This window comes from Neodiprion fabricii, chromosome 4 (assembly GCF_021155785.1).
Source record: "Neodiprion fabricii isolate iyNeoFabr1 chromosome 4, iyNeoFabr1.1, whole genome shotgun sequence".
Classification (NCBI taxonomy): domain Eukaryota; kingdom Metazoa; phylum Arthropoda; class Insecta; order Hymenoptera; family Diprionidae; genus Neodiprion; species Neodiprion fabricii.
Genome location: NC_060242.1, coordinates 36,577,009 through 36,594,193, shown reverse-complemented (window position 1 = coordinate 36,594,193; position 17,185 = coordinate 36,577,009). Strand labels below are relative to the sequence as shown.

The 17,185-nt window shown below is 37.8% G+C and overlaps 5 protein-coding genes across 10 annotated transcripts in view; 1 reads left to right on the top strand and 4 right to left on the bottom strand.

Moving 5' to 3' along the window:
* The window catches only part of LOC124181425 (MAP kinase-interacting serine/threonine-protein kinase 1-like), an 89,513-nt gene extending 81,321 nt beyond the window's left edge, over nucleotides 1-8,192 (bottom strand). The window contains exon 1 of the mRNA XM_046567998.1: nucleotides 8,019-8,192. Coding sequence (XP_046423954.1) covers nucleotides 8,019-8,036 — 18 coding nt within the window. The 5' untranslated portion in view covers nucleotides 8,037-8,192. The remainder of the gene's footprint in view (nucleotides 1-8,018) is intronic.
* A 161-nt stretch (nucleotides 8,193-8,353) lies between these two features.
* LOC124181424 (nitric oxide-associated protein 1) lies at nucleotides 8,354-11,487 on the top strand. The gene is made up of 5 exons (XM_046567997.1): nucleotides 8,354-9,941; nucleotides 10,057-10,353; nucleotides 10,477-10,783; nucleotides 10,892-11,109; nucleotides 11,303-11,487. The coding sequence occupies exons 1-5, from the start codon at nucleotides 8,645-8,647 to the stop codon at nucleotides 11,482-11,484; spliced, it is 2,301 nt and encodes a 766-aa protein (XP_046423953.1). The 5' UTR covers nucleotides 8,354-8,644; the 3' UTR covers nucleotides 11,485-11,487.
* Nucleotides 11,488-11,605: 118 nt separating this feature from the next.
* LOC124181427 (spermatogenesis-associated protein 6) lies at nucleotides 11,606-14,560 on the bottom strand. 3 transcript variants are annotated; one of them, XM_046568003.1, is made up of 8 exons: nucleotides 14,003-14,560; nucleotides 13,574-13,933; nucleotides 13,389-13,508; nucleotides 13,208-13,308; nucleotides 12,976-13,041; nucleotides 12,461-12,874; nucleotides 12,256-12,330; nucleotides 11,606-12,080 (listed from the first exon to the last, which is right to left on the bottom strand). In XM_046568003.1, exons 1-8 carry the CDS (start codon nucleotides 14,048-14,050, stop codon nucleotides 11,942-11,944), a joined length of 1,323 nt encoding a protein of 440 aa, XP_046423959.1. In that variant the 5' UTR covers nucleotides 14,051-14,560; the 3' UTR covers nucleotides 11,606-11,941. The 3 variants fall into 3 exon arrangements, with proteins under 3 accessions (XP_046423959.1, XP_046423960.1, XP_046423961.1); XM_046568004.1 differs by having other exon boundaries at nucleotides 12,976-12,990; XM_046568005.1 differs by lacking the exon at nucleotides 12,976-13,041.
* A 106-nt stretch (nucleotides 14,561-14,666) lies between these two features.
* On the bottom strand, nucleotides 14,667-15,450 carry LOC124181434. The gene is made up of 2 exons (XM_046568016.1): nucleotides 15,126-15,450; nucleotides 14,667-14,966 (listed from the first exon to the last, which is right to left on the bottom strand). The coding sequence occupies exons 1-2, from the start codon at nucleotides 15,365-15,367 to the stop codon at nucleotides 14,807-14,809; spliced, it is 402 nt and encodes a 133-aa protein (XP_046423972.1). The 5' UTR covers nucleotides 15,368-15,450; the 3' UTR covers nucleotides 14,667-14,806.
* A 154-nt stretch (nucleotides 15,451-15,604) lies between these two features.
* LOC124181421 overlaps nucleotides 15,605-17,185 on the bottom strand; it is a 29,026-nt gene continuing 27,445 nt past the window's right edge. For all 4 annotated transcript variants that reach the window (XM_046567990.1, XM_046567994.1, XM_046567993.1 and 1 more), the window contains one exon: nucleotides 15,605-17,166. In XM_046567990.1, coding sequence (XP_046423946.1) covers nucleotides 17,079-17,166 — 88 coding nt within the window. In that variant the 3' untranslated portion in view covers nucleotides 15,605-17,078. The remainder of the gene's footprint in view (nucleotides 17,167-17,185) is intronic.

Below are 17,185 nucleotides of genomic sequence, written 5' to 3'. Positions count from 1 at the left end.
GGCAGTTTGCATAAACGTCCGATACATATTTTTGCAGGGAATTCAACGCTCTACAAAAAAGGTCTCTTATAATGTTTTCATAACTCAACTCTTTCATAACTTATTCAAGATTTAAGTTGAAATCATTCACTTTCTTTCGAGATTAATAGACTTATGACAAAATATTGTAGGTTTCTTTTGTAAAGAATTTCAACCGCTATGAAATCATGTCATTCAATTAATTTTCAACTTAGGCAAATTCATTTTGTAATCATTCCAAGTAATAATATGTAATATATGTAATTCCACTTTAATAGCAGGTTTTATTTATTTTTTTTTTCTTTTTGCAAAGAATTAAATCCGCACGTATTATACGCATCAATAAACAGAGAAGAAAAGAGAATTATTTCAATGAGAAAGCTTTTTCAATCCCGAAATGCTGCGTCAAATTTTTTTTTTTGTTCTTCATTTATTTCACGTTTTTTAATTCTTCAACCTCGTCGATGTTCGGGCGTGCAATTTTCCGTCGATCGTCGTATCGAACAAACGAAAGAAATTTTTCGCCAAACTGCACGATCATCGACCGATTTATGCCTGATTCTAAGTGCATATAATTATAACCACCTGATAATGCTCGCGGAATATTTAAACATGCGCCCATTTGCTTCCAACACACATGACAAAACAAGTAGCAGAGAGGGCCAATTTAATCTTGACACGAGCTGGGCGCAAACAGACCAGCTTCGACACCCGGTAGCCCTGACCTAGATTCACGTCATACATGTATATACAAATTTGTATACACGATCGGTAAATAACGCCCCCCCCCCCCCCCCCCACGCCACCCCTTCATTTTGGGTACTTTCGTTTTTTATTTTTGGTTTCCAAATCGGGAGCAATAAACGGTCGAATTGACGTAAGAATTTTTTATTCCACGACTTTTTTTTTTTTATTCCACAGCACGTGGTGCAGTTAAGTGGATGTAATTAATTTGTTCCATTTCGTTCCGGAAACAGAATTTCTGTACAAAATCAGCAAGGAGAAATTGAAAAAAAAGACAAAAAAATACAAATTGGATACACGTCAAACGATGTTCGAAGAAAAGAATTATAGATTTCGGAACGCGAAACGGATAATTTGCACGAAGAGAAGTTTTTTTAATTTTTTAAAAAGATTTATCGCTCCTTCAACGTCGCCAACTGCTGCGTAGTAAAATAATAATTTGCGATAAGTTTCAGCGTGGAACATACCGAAACTTCGATCACGTGTATTATTGCAAATTGACGCGATGAAAGAAGCTAAAAATTTTGTTCTCTTCCTTTCTTAATCGTTGTTCAAGCAAGAAAGTCAAAAGTTATTATTAAGTGAGAAACGTCTTTTCGAGTTGACTGTATGCGAGTGTAATCTCTTTAATTAAATCAATACGACCGCCAAGCTCTGTGATTCTAGTCACGTAGCAGCAGCAGCAGCTACGACATTGGATATATTATTGTCCACGAGAATATGGGTATTTTTCTTCTTCTTCTTCTTCTTCTTCTTCGTAATGTTTTTTTTCTTATCGACCATACAATTGTTTCGAACGTCACTGCGGATGTGGGTTGATTATTAGGACGTTTGTTAACACCGCTGAAAGTATCGAAGGAAAGTTTGATTTTCACAACGTGGATGGTTCAAGGAAACCGATAAACTTGATCTTGATTCGTTTGTAATACGTATATAACGATCGTATTCACGGACAATAAACACGCGAGTAAATCATTTGAGAATTATTTTCAAGAGGAGTAAGAATTAATTATCAATGCGCATAATTTTAAACGACTTACCGCAAAGAAACCGACTCTCTCGCCCATGTCGTGTTAAATAAAATTATTCGCGTAATATTATTATAATATAATTGCCTGCGTGTTACCTAAGTCGTCGTTTTCTAAGCTTGAAAGTATAGACGGTGAGTAACCGACGGTGTCCACGCACGTTTCTGTCTAATCAACAAAACGGACGACGCGAGGATAAACAGAATTAAGGTGTCAGGCCTCGATTCGTTAAATATTTGAATCGACGGTCCGTTAAAGAAACAAAACGTAACATTACGTCCGACTATTTTCTGTTAAAAATTGTAGATTTTTTTGTCCGTTAAACAAAGTTACATACCCATGTCCATAAATACGTAATATAATTTTTACGACTCGAATTCTACGTAAGCTTTTAGTTGAATATCATTACGATTTTCACAAATTTTACTTACAATTACGGGCGGTTCGTATTACAGTTTTGAAATATTTCAACGCGAGAACCGAGAATCCAAATATTGGAGCCCCAAAAATAAAAGTAAGAAGAAAAACAAACAATTTAGAACATAGACTGCCCCTACGTTTTACCAACACGTATATAACGAACGTAAATCTGTCCATATACGTAGACCTATACTTTCGTGATTTCTCACACATTAACGTCGAACGAAACTGGCTGCCCTAACAGGTTTTTGAAGGTGGTTAAGAACCTCCTGTGCCGTGATCCTTGTTACGGATAAAGAAGACGGAGAAAAAAAAAAGGGGGAAAGAAGAAGACTACAGGTTTGGCCCGTACGAAGAGCCGAGAAGGCTAAGAAGCCGTACGAGAAATCATTACGAGAATTGTTAAAACTCAAATTTAGATTCTAATTATTATCATTAATTTTATTTTAGAATTACTTTCTACTTATACCAGTTCGCCGTTTATTAATACACGTAAGTACAGGACAAGTCGTTAATCCTAGGGTTACTTATGCTTATGAGTGCGTCTCTCTGGGCGACGTATTGCAAAAAGTTAGCGACAGCGGACAGATTGATAGATTATAGACCGAGTGAGAGAGTGAGAGAGTGAGAGGGGGGGGGGCGCGGAAAGGGGGCTGAAAAATGTAGACCAAATGCCAGAAATCGTTAATAAACAATTCGCGATCCAACTGCGGAGCGTATCACGCCACACTTTTCCCCCTGGGTTTATTTTAGCACGGAAGTTTGTAGACGAGACGCCGCGACTCGCGGATCGGTCGTCTCGCGATACGGAAATACTCGTCCATAGACGGGATGAAGGAGAGAAGAGAGAAGAGAAAAAAAAAAAAAAAAGAAACAAAATAAGAATAGATAAAGTATACAGACCGGAGAAATTACCGGGGATATATGAATTTGTAACAATAATAATGCCATATATATATCATATGATGAAATCGTGCACAAGTTTAAAGTTCGATTAATAAAGTTTGTAACGTTATTGTAAAGATACATCTTTGGAATAAGTCATTATTTTTCAGCTTTAGGGTTACTTGAAATTTATTAAATTTTTAATACAGCATCGTCGAACTCAGATTTTGTAAATTCAATTTCTTCGGGAATATTGAAAGTAAAAAATAGTAATTTTTGTTTCGGCCTTTCGATAAAGTTAACGATACTAACTTTGGCATCGTACAAAATCAACGAAATCTATCGAAATTTATTCGGGTGTAGGTTGTGAATTGAGAATCTTAAAGGGGCGCTGTTTTTTCACTCGCATACCGCCGGCTGTCAGTGAATGCTCTGAAACGAGTTTTCGGATTACGAGGGAGGGAAACGATGCAAATAGTAAAATAAATTCCTCTTATGGTATTAAACGATTTGTAAATAACGAAATGATGCTTGGTTTACAGAAATCGATGAAGATTTGAAAAAGGTAGCTTTTACTGTACCGGTATCGGTATGACGGTAAAAAAAAAAAGGCGATTGTTTGCAGATTTTTGTCGGTACGATGAAGGAATATGTAAAAAACGGCATTCTACAATGCCTGAATTGTTGAATGGTAAGAAGGAAGTACGATTTTACGTATGTATATTGATCCGTTAAAGAGTAATCCGAAAATCTGCAATCACGGTATTTTAACCAAGTACAGCAGGAATCTGCTATAAACGGTCATTTCAATGTTAATTATCAGAGCCAACGAATTACTAAGAAATGCAGCAGATATCGAAATTCCGCAGGTGCAATGCCGATAAAAATATATCGACAAACTTTTTTCATTCACGCAACAACGAGTCCGGAAAATGTACTCCTGCAACTTGGTGGTAAAATAATTTCTCTACACTGATAAATTTTCCGTCATTGTTGTTTCACAAAACAAACAACGTTATTCGCAGATGTTTGAGTTCGGAAATTGGTACAGAAGTGCGCCAATTGCGAGTTTCTAAGATGATCAACGATACGCGAGCTCCGGTTACGGTAGAACAGGCGACATTTTACTCGGTCGGTAAATACCAATTCTAGCATCATCTTAAAGCGGACTCTGGATGGTTTTCAACCGGTCACGTGTGCGCAGCAGACGATTGTAAATCGGCTCTAATTCGCCGTGGCGACCTTTGCTTGCATGATCGTTGGCAGGCCACTGACTGCAGTCTATCGCTGCACTTATCGGTGCATCCTTTGCGTACAAGTACTTATAGCCCAAATAGCGCTGCTCCGCACTCGGTCAGAGAACATATGTGAACTTGTTACCGCAAGTCATCACTCGTCACTGCTTATTGTGGGTTCGCGATTATCGCCTCGGCCCCTCAGCTTATTCGCAGTCCCTGCAAGCGTAAGCGCTGAAAAAGTTTTTGAACGCGATCTGTTTTTTACTCTATTCCTTTCTTTTCTTCACTGAGAGAAATTTTTAGTTCCGGTTGCCGCTCGGTCCTTAATTATTTTCATTTTTTACCAGAATCAAAAAATATAGTTCTAGGTAGAAAATGAAAATTAGTTTTCCAGCTGTTACAGGAAAGTCTAGTTTCCGATACTATTCTTTCTCATTACGATCACTGTTGCTAGATTTTCTTACAACTTTTGCGAAAATTTAACGCTTGTGCAACGATAAATTGACGTTAAAGCCTCGTTTAACTAAAAAAGTAGTGTAAACCTCAGAAACTGATTTTGCGTTGCAATTACCAAAAATCGACGATAGCGCAAAATGGTTAGGCGTACCTCGTTTTTCGTAATCCCAACAATATTCAAACAGTTTTTTTTTTTTTTTTTAACTATACCTGTTTTACTCAGTTTTTCTAGTTACTGTAACAAATGAAACTTTTCTCAGTGTTCGTTATACAAATGATATAAGTATGTAATTGCGCGTGTTGATTGTAAAAACGATTGTTCTCTGATCCTGAAACACGGCATGATACGTATAATACAGCGTTATTACTGTTTGTTCTTATTACCGAATTACGAACGTTACCGCCAACTTTTAGCGAATTATCAAATTGAATTATAAACATCAAACGGTGCCAACGAATTCGTAACGTTTTACGTCCATACGTCATGTACTTAGCTGCTTAGGTAAATATTACCGGCCGTTTTCGCGTAAATATAATAATGCATATAACGAATAGGTCAGTCGGAATATAAAAGTATAAAGCACGTGTAAATTGTAATATTGCGAACGTATCATCGGGAATTGGGGATAGGAAAAATTTTCAACCATACGATTATTTTCACACATATTAATATCTGTGTGCGTTTCTTTCTCACATTTACGAACGTAAGTGTGTTACAAACGTGTGCCGATGATTTTAGCACAAGGAATTTACCCGTTTACTCGATGCAAATAAAGCTTGCCTCTTTCCTCCGTCGCTGCAATCCTCAAATTCGTTTAATTGCGTGTATCACAAAGGTAAGCGGTTCTGTTCAATTGCTGCTTGTTTCTCATAACAATAATCAAACTCGCTCGTTCACCGAAATTTATTCAAACTCTACCGAGAATCCAAATCCACCTCCGACTCGGAATGGAACACTGCGATTCAATACCCTTCAATCATTCGTCGTTGATATATATATATATATAACAATAGGTTCATCCCGTGGAAAAGGGACTGGTGGTTCTTCTCTCCTGTTGGTCAAGAAAACTCGAACTGGTACTTGCCGAGAATCAACGTAATTCGAAATACTCCAAAACAGACCACGTTCCATGCCTACAACGAACGAGCCTTGACGTCGGGTCAGTTTGAACGGCTCACAATGCGCTCGGTTGCCAGGCGAGACCCACTCTTTACTCTTATTTGACCCACGCCGCTTTTTAGATGTATGTATGCATGTATGTACATGTATGAACAGGTTTCCGGCGACCATACGTCTCCCCTCTCATACATATATATATATATTTCTCTTTCTCTCTCTCTCTCTCTCCAAATCTTCGAGGAGAGGATAATTGTTGCATTCATTCGTCCCCGCCGGTTTTCTTCTTCTCCTCTCTACGTCTACTCTCACAATTAGTCCCGAATTGCGTAACCACCGACGGTATTCGTATCCTCTATTCGCCGCGTTTTGAATTCGTCGATGATAAATAAACCTACGCTGCTATTATCAGCTGCTCTCAAACCAATCCGACAATTAGACGAAACTCGGGGACGCCGAACGCTCAAAGATATAATGTTAGCCTGAATATAATTCCGTAAAACCCACTTTGTTATTTGTACAATGATATTCGCCAAACAATCTGTTCCATCTACTCCATACCCGGTGGGCGGAAAGTAAATTCGGGTTAATAATTTACATCGACTAGTTGTTTACAGACATATGATCAATACCTGTTGAAACTTGCGGTTCTACATCGTTAAAACAAATTTGTTCATCGTAATCACACTGACAATGAGTGAAAGATAAATTTCACATTGTCTTCATTTCTTAGATCAAATTCATGAGTTTCGGTCTTCTTTATTTCGTGTTTCGACGAAGCGAATCAGAACCTTGGGATCATAGGATTGTATTTTTTTTTTAGAGAACGTAGACGTTTACGTGTTCTGCGATGCTAGAGCCAAACTAGTTTTCATCATCCGTTCGTATACTAATTTACTTCGGGTGTTGTTTTCTAAATACTTCATACCCTGGTGCACTAACACCCATGCGTTGAATGCCGATTAGCTACAAATCATCGTTTCGTCGGATCGGAAGTTGCGATCATCGATACAAAAACTTCGAACCTGGAAGGTCGATCATCTCTGAGCGCTAAAGTAACGAATGTAAATAACGACGTCTCGTTTTTCATCCCGCGTTTATTGACGTGATTTCTCATATATACGGCACGCTATTAACTATACCGCAGAAAGTGACTAACAACAAACGACTAACTAACGTCACGCGACCGCTATCAAAACAGCACGTTCCTCATTTCCTCGTATTTTTCGTCGTCGTCTCTTTCAACGCACGTTATCAACAACATAGAAAGTACGCTTTTTACAAACGAGGATCTCGAACTATTTATAGAACAGTCATATTATCAGACGGTATACAATGAGTATAAAATTCAGTGCGTGTGTAGGTATTGCGTATTTACAAAACATCGTACGGTTTATAGATTGAATAACATTCCATCGCACGCAACGTTATTATTATACCTACTTTATCGTCGAACCGAATTCGTCAAGATGGTAATCACTGTACACGGTATTCTAAATCGAACAGAACCCTGTAGATAGGTATTTTAAGAAAGAACGTTATCGGTTGAACGGAAAACATGTCATATATTCTCACGGTAAAGAAATATCTCTTTATACCTATCTATGCATACAAACGTTCGCGTTCGTATAATCCGACATCATATATATACCGAATGTTCGCCGTGTGTACAGTGAACGCACATACGTTATCACATGCCGGTTATTTATTTACTTTCACTCTGATACTTTAGCCAAAGATAAATACGAAAATTGATGTACGCATGCATGTCTCTCCGCAAATGTGAAGGAAGGGTTTATGCCCTGCCGGTGTCAAGGTTACGAGAGCGTAATAAAAATACGTGATATAGCTACGTAATAGGCATAATACCGGCAGGTAATCCTCAACACATGCACGCACGGCTTCTAGAAACGTTATGCGTGATGGGAGGGCCAAGATGGCCGACGCGGCACACGTCCAGACACAATCTAGTAGTTTTTCACTTAAAAATGAACCCTGGCGAGATTTGAGCGAGGGTCGAAATGACCGGGACCTGATACGCCGTTGCGTGGTACGAATGTCCTGCGGCTATCATGCTTATTTACTACGAAAATCAGACGTTTTCTTACGTACCTTCTCCGGCCCGGCCATCTCGCTGCTCGTAGATCACATCGCACTTCTCAGCCCATCTATAACGACCCCAGCACGCCCACGTGTGCTCACTGCTTACCAGTTGGTGAATCAATGCGCGAAACGTGGGACTTGGCACATCGATACCGTAGCCGATATTTTCAAAATAAATCACCCCATTCAAGCAACCCTTACGACTACCAATTCCCTATTTTTCATTCGATTGTTGCGCACTTACGCCGGCGACCACATCCTGCGGAAGGGATCATTGTTTGTAAGCTTTTATTGACAACAGTTAAACGGAGCCGGAAATTATGAGAGGAGTATTAAATAATTTTTCAAACCTTTTCACGGGCGATATTATTCATCGATTGTTATAATTAACTGTAGTTTTGTTTCACTATTATTACACAATATGAAAAAACAAAGGATAGAAGAACTATCGAACATGTCGACTAAGGCCGATATTGCGTGCGATTGTCGAACGACTTCAGGACATATCGTGAGATGCTCAAACCAAAGCTCAAACCACGCAACTTGTGGGTCTGTCAAAAAATTTCGATAATTGCTCGACGTGTATTTATCGCAAACGGATTCGTGACACTGCCTCATTTCACTTAGAAATCGTCATGCTTTCGTCGCGGAGATTTTTACGCTTCACGATGAGGTATTTGCACGATTGTAAACGCGGCAAAATTGGCAGCGAAAGTTGTTTGAGGTTAAGACAGACCGGGTACAGCCGCTCGTGGCGGAGCGTTCAAACTGCGAGTATCTCGTCGCCGAGCACGCAAACTGACAATGTGAACGCAGAGGAAGTCGACACCGAATCGGGGGTGCCAGACGAGGTGAGACAGAAGCTGCTGCTCTGCGAGTATCTAGACTATGAGAAAATAGCAGTTGGTCACAAAAAACTGGTGGCCCTCAATAAGAGTAGGGCGATGCGAGCGAAGACTCAGCATCTTAAGAGTATAGCAGAGGCCCCGGTATACAGCGTTGTGGTGGACCAGCTTCGACCGAGAGAGGTTGAAAAACCCTTGGAAAATTTTGTCGACGAAGAAAACAAAGCTACGACATCCATTCCGGTTCACATGCCTTACTCCGGTACAAACAAATACAATCCGGTTGAAACGGATGTGGAAAAAGATCCACAAGTACAACACAACGGTTTGAACGTGGAGTACAAAGAACTGTACGAAAAATACATGGAAGCGAGAAAGGCACAATCGTCAGACTCGGTCGAGGACTCCGAAACTTTGGACGAGGAAACTGAGACTAAGTCTACGTTTCAGCTCGCTGACAACTTGGCTAGAATTCCACCCGAATGGATGACGGATTATGAGGAGTTTGACGACGGCCAGGAAGACGAAAACTGGCAATTAAACTACGGGACTCCAAATCCAAACTCCGAAGTTAGTTCAGTACCATGCGGTGGCTGCGGTGCGTTGCTGCATTGCAAGGATTCGGCCATCCCGGGTTATCTGCCATCGGAAATATTTTTAGCGACGAAAACACAGAATTTGAAATCTCTCACTTGCCAACGATGTCATTTCATGACGCACTACAATACTTCCCTCGCCGTTAATGTTACTCCTGAGGAGTATCCAAGACTGTTATCATCTATTAAGAACAAGCGTGCTGCTGTCATCTTGATGGTTGACCTGATGGACTTCCCGTGTAGCATTTGGCCCGATATATTGTCTATCATTGGCACCAAGAGACCAGTCTTTGTTGTCGGCAATAAGGTTGATCTTCTACCCCGAGACACAAAGAAGTTTATCCCAAATCTTATCGAATCCTTGTCAAAAGCTATTGTCGAAACTGGGGTACACGAGGCAAACATTAAACACGTTTCCGTAATATCTGCAAAAACTGGCTATGGCGTTGAAGAACTTATCAATCAATTGCACAAGATTTGGGAATACAAAGGTAATGATGATATGACGAGTATTTTTACACCAGTAAATTGTTTTACGTTTATAGTTCATTGATAATTTTTCAGAATATGTCTGTACTGACTGGTATTTATCGCTGTACTTTACAGGTCATGTTTATTTGATTGGATGCACAAATTCTGGAAAGTCGACGTTATTCAACATGTTGCTGCAGTCCGACTACTGCAAGTCAAAGGCCGTTGATCTTATCCAAAGAGCGACCATATCTCCGTGGCCTGGAACAACTTTGAATCTATTGAAATTTCCAATTTTAAGACCATCTGCGTATCGCCTTAGTTTGAGAGCACAAAGATTAAAGCGTGAGAATGAAATCCACCTTTTGGAGGAGAATCTTAGAAGTACACGACTTCGTGAAACGGGAGATGTGAAGTATGCACAGTTAATTGGTGCGTGTATGGCGGGAGCGAATAGCAGCCTGATAATACATTTTGCTGTTAAATGTCAATAACAAAACCTCCTTTTTCCTCATTTTACCGCTAAGCAAGATTGACAGACAAATTTTTTTCTAGGACATATGGGCAGAACTTTTTCTAACAATGACACAGACGATGAAGACGCCTCGAATATGGGTGTTGAGAAGAAAAGATTGGGTGTAAACATAGACAAACGAGATTACAAACATTCACACTGGTGTTTTGACACACCAGGCACGATACAACCTGATCAGTTATTGCATTTGCTAACCACCGATGAACTGATGGCTACTTTGCCAAAGAAAATGATTATTCCGAGGACATATATAATTAAACCAAAATACACCATGTTTTTGGGTGGATTAGGAAGACTGGATTATTTCGATGGTGATTCATTCATCAGGTAGTTACATTATCTTTTCAATTTTTCATCGCAACCACCACCATTGAATCGAATTCTGATTACTAGACAAGGCTGATATTTATTAAATAAAAATTCTCATTTTCTCAGGATCACGGTATTCGCGAGTGAGAAGCTACCGGTGACTATGTGCCGTCTTGAAGATGCAGATCACATTTACGATCAATTATTGTCCACAAAAGCTTTTGTTGTACCTTCGAATGATCCTGAGCGTCTGAAACAGTGGCCTCACTTGGAAGGAAAAGATTTTGAAATTACCGGAGTTGGATGGGACACGTCTGCGGCTGATGTTATACTTTCAAGTGCAGGTAAATATTTTTCTGGGAATCCTTTAGTGATCTGATTAAGAAAAATATATTCATATTGCAAGTTACGATATTCACTAGTTTTGAAAAAGTTATTATTGGCTTACGGCAATTGAAATTGATTCTCCTAATGTATTTCAGTATCTAAGAATAACAAATACAGTAAATTTCTTGTTTATACTTTCCATCACTGTAGGTTGGGTCGCTATTACTCCTGGACCAGAAAAGACGGCAAATGTGAGAGGCTGGACACCAGAAGGGAGAGGAATCCATCTAAGAACTCCAGCTCTTCTGAAACATTCAGTTAAGTTACGGGGCACAAAAATCAGGGATCTTCCAGTATATCGCCGTCATAAACCAGTATACACTGGAGGGTAACAACCAAATATCGTGTTTGCGGTAGGAACAATAAAGCGATAAATCTGTTTCAGATTAGTGAATTATGTTTTAATCAGTTGATTCACAGCAATGTAGTAGAAAGCAACGGAAGCCAGAATTGGAACCTTCAAAACGTCCGATAATAATTATTTATAGCAATTACTGATATTTAAATACATTTCAATACTTTATTTAATGTATTGTAGAATAATTACTGACATTAAAAATTATTCAGATGTATATAATTTTTATTTGTAAATGTTAAATTCTACCCTAATAATTGCACACTTTTATCATTACCACGATGACTTCGTGTGTGTGTATGTGTGTGTATATATATATAGTTTGCAAACTCAATGTTTTTCTTACTTGATTAATAGACGATTTAACAACAATTAACAAGAGACATGTTTTTCGGATTTTTCCCGATCCTTCAATGTGTAGCTATCATTCTACTTCACACCTGGTCAACTTCTGCCCGCATTCTAGCCTGCTTATACATTCTTTTATAAAATTTCTCTAGATTTTTGTAGAAACCTTGTCTTCCACTACTTCTGTCATGATTATGGTCACAGCATTGATCCAATTCGGACGTGCTGAAAAGTGGAAAAAAATAAATCACAATCATTTTTTAAACGTATTTTTTATCTCTTCTTTGTTATTTTTGTCATGCCTCATTCATTTGATTACAAATAGTAACAAGACTAGCACTATATTATTCTCTTCGAATTATAACTCACAGATATTTAGACCATATTTATGTAAACTTACTCATCCTCCCTGCTGTTGCAAATATAGGACAATTTTGCTTTAGCCTTCTGTAGTTGTTTGATTTTTGCTTTCAGTCTGAAAACAGAGTATTCGCTCAATAACGCTACTCATAGATTATTGTTGAAGTTGAGTTTCGAAGGATTTCAGTGAATATCAGCAGTAAACTGGTCGAGTTACAATCTCATCATTATTTTATCCAACTCACAGCAATGTCGATGGGTCTTCTCGTGGACTTGGTGCACTGCTGGGTCTGCACAAACAGGAACCGTACGTTTTTTGCAACGAGGAATGGCCGACATAATCTAAGGTGTTTTTAGCGCCATGAACCTTTGGTGAATTCCCTCTACACTTGCAAGCGTATCCTGCGTCCTTTCCTTTGCAGTTGCAAGCAAAGTAACACTTGTACTTTGAACAAACTGCACAGCTTTCAAAGACGTGAGAATCGTCGCGAATCGCATTGATTTCACTATTTTTTAGTGGGGATGACGGCGAGCAGGAACACTTTGGTACTTTTTTAATCCCATGGTAGCATCTCTCTGATTGGGATTCCGAGCGTCTGTTCAAGGCACTTGGCGAATATACACGTTCAATCTCAAGACTGCTTGTCTTTTGACTGCAACTACAAAATGAATGTTTCTCAAGTTTTTTTTCAAATTTACAGAGAAATCATTTAAAGTCTTGTAAAGATATCATCCCCCTATTCTTTCGTATATTAATTACCATCTTGTGCACGGTCTGTAAGAAGGAGACAGCAAACGCGTAGCCGAATTCTTTCTTCTAGTACCTCTATAACGTATCAATGATAAGTGAAATCTATTCTGATCATTACGCTTTAGGAAAATTCAAGTCTAAGGTTTGAAAAACATTGGTAATTATAATGAAATAGTATTTATCTGAGGTGAATTTTGGCAACTAATTATTATACTCAGAAGTCGATATGAAGTATACTTACTTCCGACATATTTGAGATCTGTGCCTTCCTTGACTGTGGCAAACCTTGCGTTGCCTGATGATACCCTTGGTTGGAGGTTTCCGGCAAAAACAGGGTGCATTCTGCAAAAATGTATTCGAGTTTAGATTTCTGTTTTAAAGTAACATGCGAAGGTAAAGGAACCTTAACAATATTATAATACCTTTGAGTTTATCATCTTTGGATTGACGACATGGGCCCCAGTAGCAGTTGAATCGCAAATTCCTACGACTTCTTCGATCACGGTGCGTGTTGAGATTTCAATTTTTGGAGCCAGTATTCCCTAATGTTTGAAAAAAGTCGATGAATTACACTTTAATACTACAAGGATGGAGGCAGAGAACTTACTGGAAAGTACTTAGTGGGTTCCATTAACAAGTCGACGTCAACTCCGACCAATAAGCCCTTGGAGCACGGAGCTGGATATAAAAGATCGACCAGATTTGTTTCAAATGTAGCTAAAATAACACCCCGACTATCAGGCTTAGACCACTGTATTAGTTCTGCGTAAAAAAATTCTTCTTCCAAGGAGCGCTGTAAATCTGCGAGCGTTGTTACTCCCGTAAAAACTTTGTTGAACGTGAATTTGTCGTGAAAAAGTAACGGAAATATTGGCGTTATTTGGTGCGACTCTATGCAATTATTGAACATACTTAATTGGAGAGCTATTTTCCCGTTAGGACAAAGCCATACGCCAGGACATGTTATCTGAAAATATTGTAAATAAAATAAGTATGAATTTGGAGAACGATGGATAGTGCAGCTTATCGTACTCACCGCATGTAAGTCCAGCTCTATTTTGACAGAGAAGCCTCTTCTCGCCATGATATCAGTCTAACGACTAGAAAACTAGAACTGTCAATTTGGCCAAATCTAAATAAAAAAAGTGTACCTCTCTGTATCTAAAAAATCGACTTTCACCTCCATTCTAATTAAAATTTCCAGAGCTATGAAATTTGTAACAATACTATCGCGAGGTGTCGATAAAAAGTTACTTTAGAATAATGACACGTCGGATAAAGACGTGCACAATTTTTATGTTCTAGGCCATCTTGGGTGAAGAGATTGGCAAGAATTGTTTGTTGCTTAGTAACTGTATGTACATCACAACGTAATACATTCTGTATTGGCAGCAGAGCTTTGTCACGAAATTACACTATTACAGGTTATTCAGAACATTTTCTTCTCAATCTAGCAACAAACGATTTCATTGCTAAAACATTTCAATGTTTATAATGCTAATGAAAAAATGTATCCCACATAAGTAGTCAAGGTCAATGCAATCCAGTTTAAAATAGCTGATATCTTCGAAATTGGCATTCACCTGAATTTCATCTTGTGGAACATGCATCTACTACCTCTCTGCATGCATATACATATAATACGTACATACATTATGCATACATGTGATCTTTACTCTTGTCAGATAATATACTGTTGATACTTTTTACCGCGTTTTTATTTCATTATAATAACCCGTAATTAAACCGCGATAAGCCGTTGCAATAAATCAATAGAATGTATTTCAGAAAGCGTGTTTTTTTTGGACGCAAGAATAATAAAAATACCCTTATATTGGTATCAAGATTTAAATGGAACACCCTTGAATTTCTCCTCCGGAACACCTTTATTCTGATGTCTTATCAGTAACTCATTCTTTATAAAGTCACACTGCTTGGCAGGAAAATATAGCCGTGGATCTTTAGATCTTGGTATCAATGGCTCTGTGAACCAACCGTAGCTAAAATAAAACAGCACAATTATAAACTATGTAACATTTTAGAAACTGATGACGCATCAAAGAAGAGGTGCTTCTTATTTTATATTCAAGTTGTACAATTCATGATAGTAAAGTGTAATACGTCTATTTTACTTAAAATTGAGTGGTAGATTTGCTTACTCCATGTTAACAGCGGGTGGACGATATTTATAAGTGTCCTTTGGCACGTAGCTCACAGACTTGGCTATAAGATCGATATATTCTTGCGGAGCATTCATCGATGTATTTGCTTCATGTTTTGCATAAAATTTTCCAGTAATTGACCTATTCTTGGGCGTGGCATAAAAAGTTTCAACCAATTTGGTTTCTCGGTTCTCCTTAGCATACTTCTCCACATAAAATCTTAGTTTGATTGGATCCATGATTAACTACACAATTTACTCCAACACAGACTGTATTTAGTACAGTAGAATTTGATACTGAAAATGTTTACTGCCAATGTAATACATTCGATAAATGCATAACGAAATCTGCAGTTGACATGCTTGAAAATAGTTGCAGATCTGTATAACATGAATGCTACAAAAGTATGTCTTATTGTTTACCAAATTCAATTATAAACTGGTCCAAGATCGCTGGGTGAGAATACGAAAGACTAATTCATTTTAACTCTGCACTTTATTTTAAAATATGTATATCGATAGAAAACACGTACATAACATGCAGAAGACTATGAACCAGTCGGAGAGCGGTTGCAAGTATGCTAATAATAGCTTGACCGACTCTCTTCATTTGCAATTACTGGCTCGAATGATTGTTGTAAAAATATTCAGCGTAATAACTACGCACTGATAATACAGATTTGCTTAGGCTTTGCAGTATTGACTGTTTGAATTGACATCTATGGTCTCCGACAACTGCTGTCGTTATACCAACAGTCTAATGTTACAATTGGATCAAGCTACAGATTTTTGTTCGATTATTTATTTGAAACATAGTAGTCCCTTGGTAATTGTTAGGGAGTCGATTCTTTGATAAATCTTACCATAGGCATCAATTAGATAGTATATTTACCAAGAGACTCTGAGAGATTCGAATCATTATTTACTTAGGGCGAACAAATAGAAAAAATTAGCTAAAAACATCTATGTTATAAAAAAAATTGCAGTATATCTTGACGTAAGTTGGAAACTAAATCAATTATACTGCAATTATTATAATGCTGGTATTTATGCTGCTATCACAATGAAACCTTTCGAATCACAAGGAAAACTCCTGTTTTTGCAATAGCTGCCAAATTTTTAATTTATATTCCTATAAACATTGGAGCCAAAACGAATTAATTTATCAATCGTAGAATTAATTATAACATTTTTCTTCATGTATGCAATACAATTATATACGAATCGTTAAGGGCTCATAATTTTTTGTTTAATAAACTTTCATTGAAAACGTTAACATTACTTTAATTATCAAGATCACAAGCATAAATAATTTAAATAAATATTGACTTGTATACATTTGACAGGAAATATAAAAAGGAAAGAATAAACTAAAACTAGAAACTCAAAACTTGATAATTTATCAAGGGATACTAAAAATCAGGCAAACTTGGCAAGTATATTATACTGAAAAAATCTGTCAAACGTAGATTTATCCAAACACATTCAGACAGTCCCTTGAACTACGATACCTGATTAAAATAGTGCTAAAAATTGACCATCTAAATATGTGTGAAAGTCTACATTTGATTGGTAGATCAATGCTACGTTTACTTCATTGCGTATAATATTTCTATTACAACATTAATGTCGACATTACGTAGATAGGCAGCGATCATGTAACGCAAATTTTCGTTGTAAATTTTACGTATTTTTGATATAAAAAGGCTACAGTTTTCTCATTACCTAGTGTTCTACCCACTTTCATCACTGTGCATCTATTTCGTTTCTCTTCGCTTATTGAATAATATTGTTCTCTGACTCAAACGAAGATCTAATCAGTAACGAAATATTATTAGTCTGCTGGCAAGTTGTTTTGAAAAATATTAGTGTAACTTAAAAATGCTCGAATACTTGTTTGGCGTTTGATTATCCCTATAAGATTTAGGAATCAATACGGATAAGGAAAATTTTATTCTCGGTTAGTGGAAGTACTCGGCTGAGGTTCAGACATTGTTGACGACAGATCCTTAGATTCGTTGACGCTTTGGCTCTTGTCGCTGCGAACAAAATTAAATG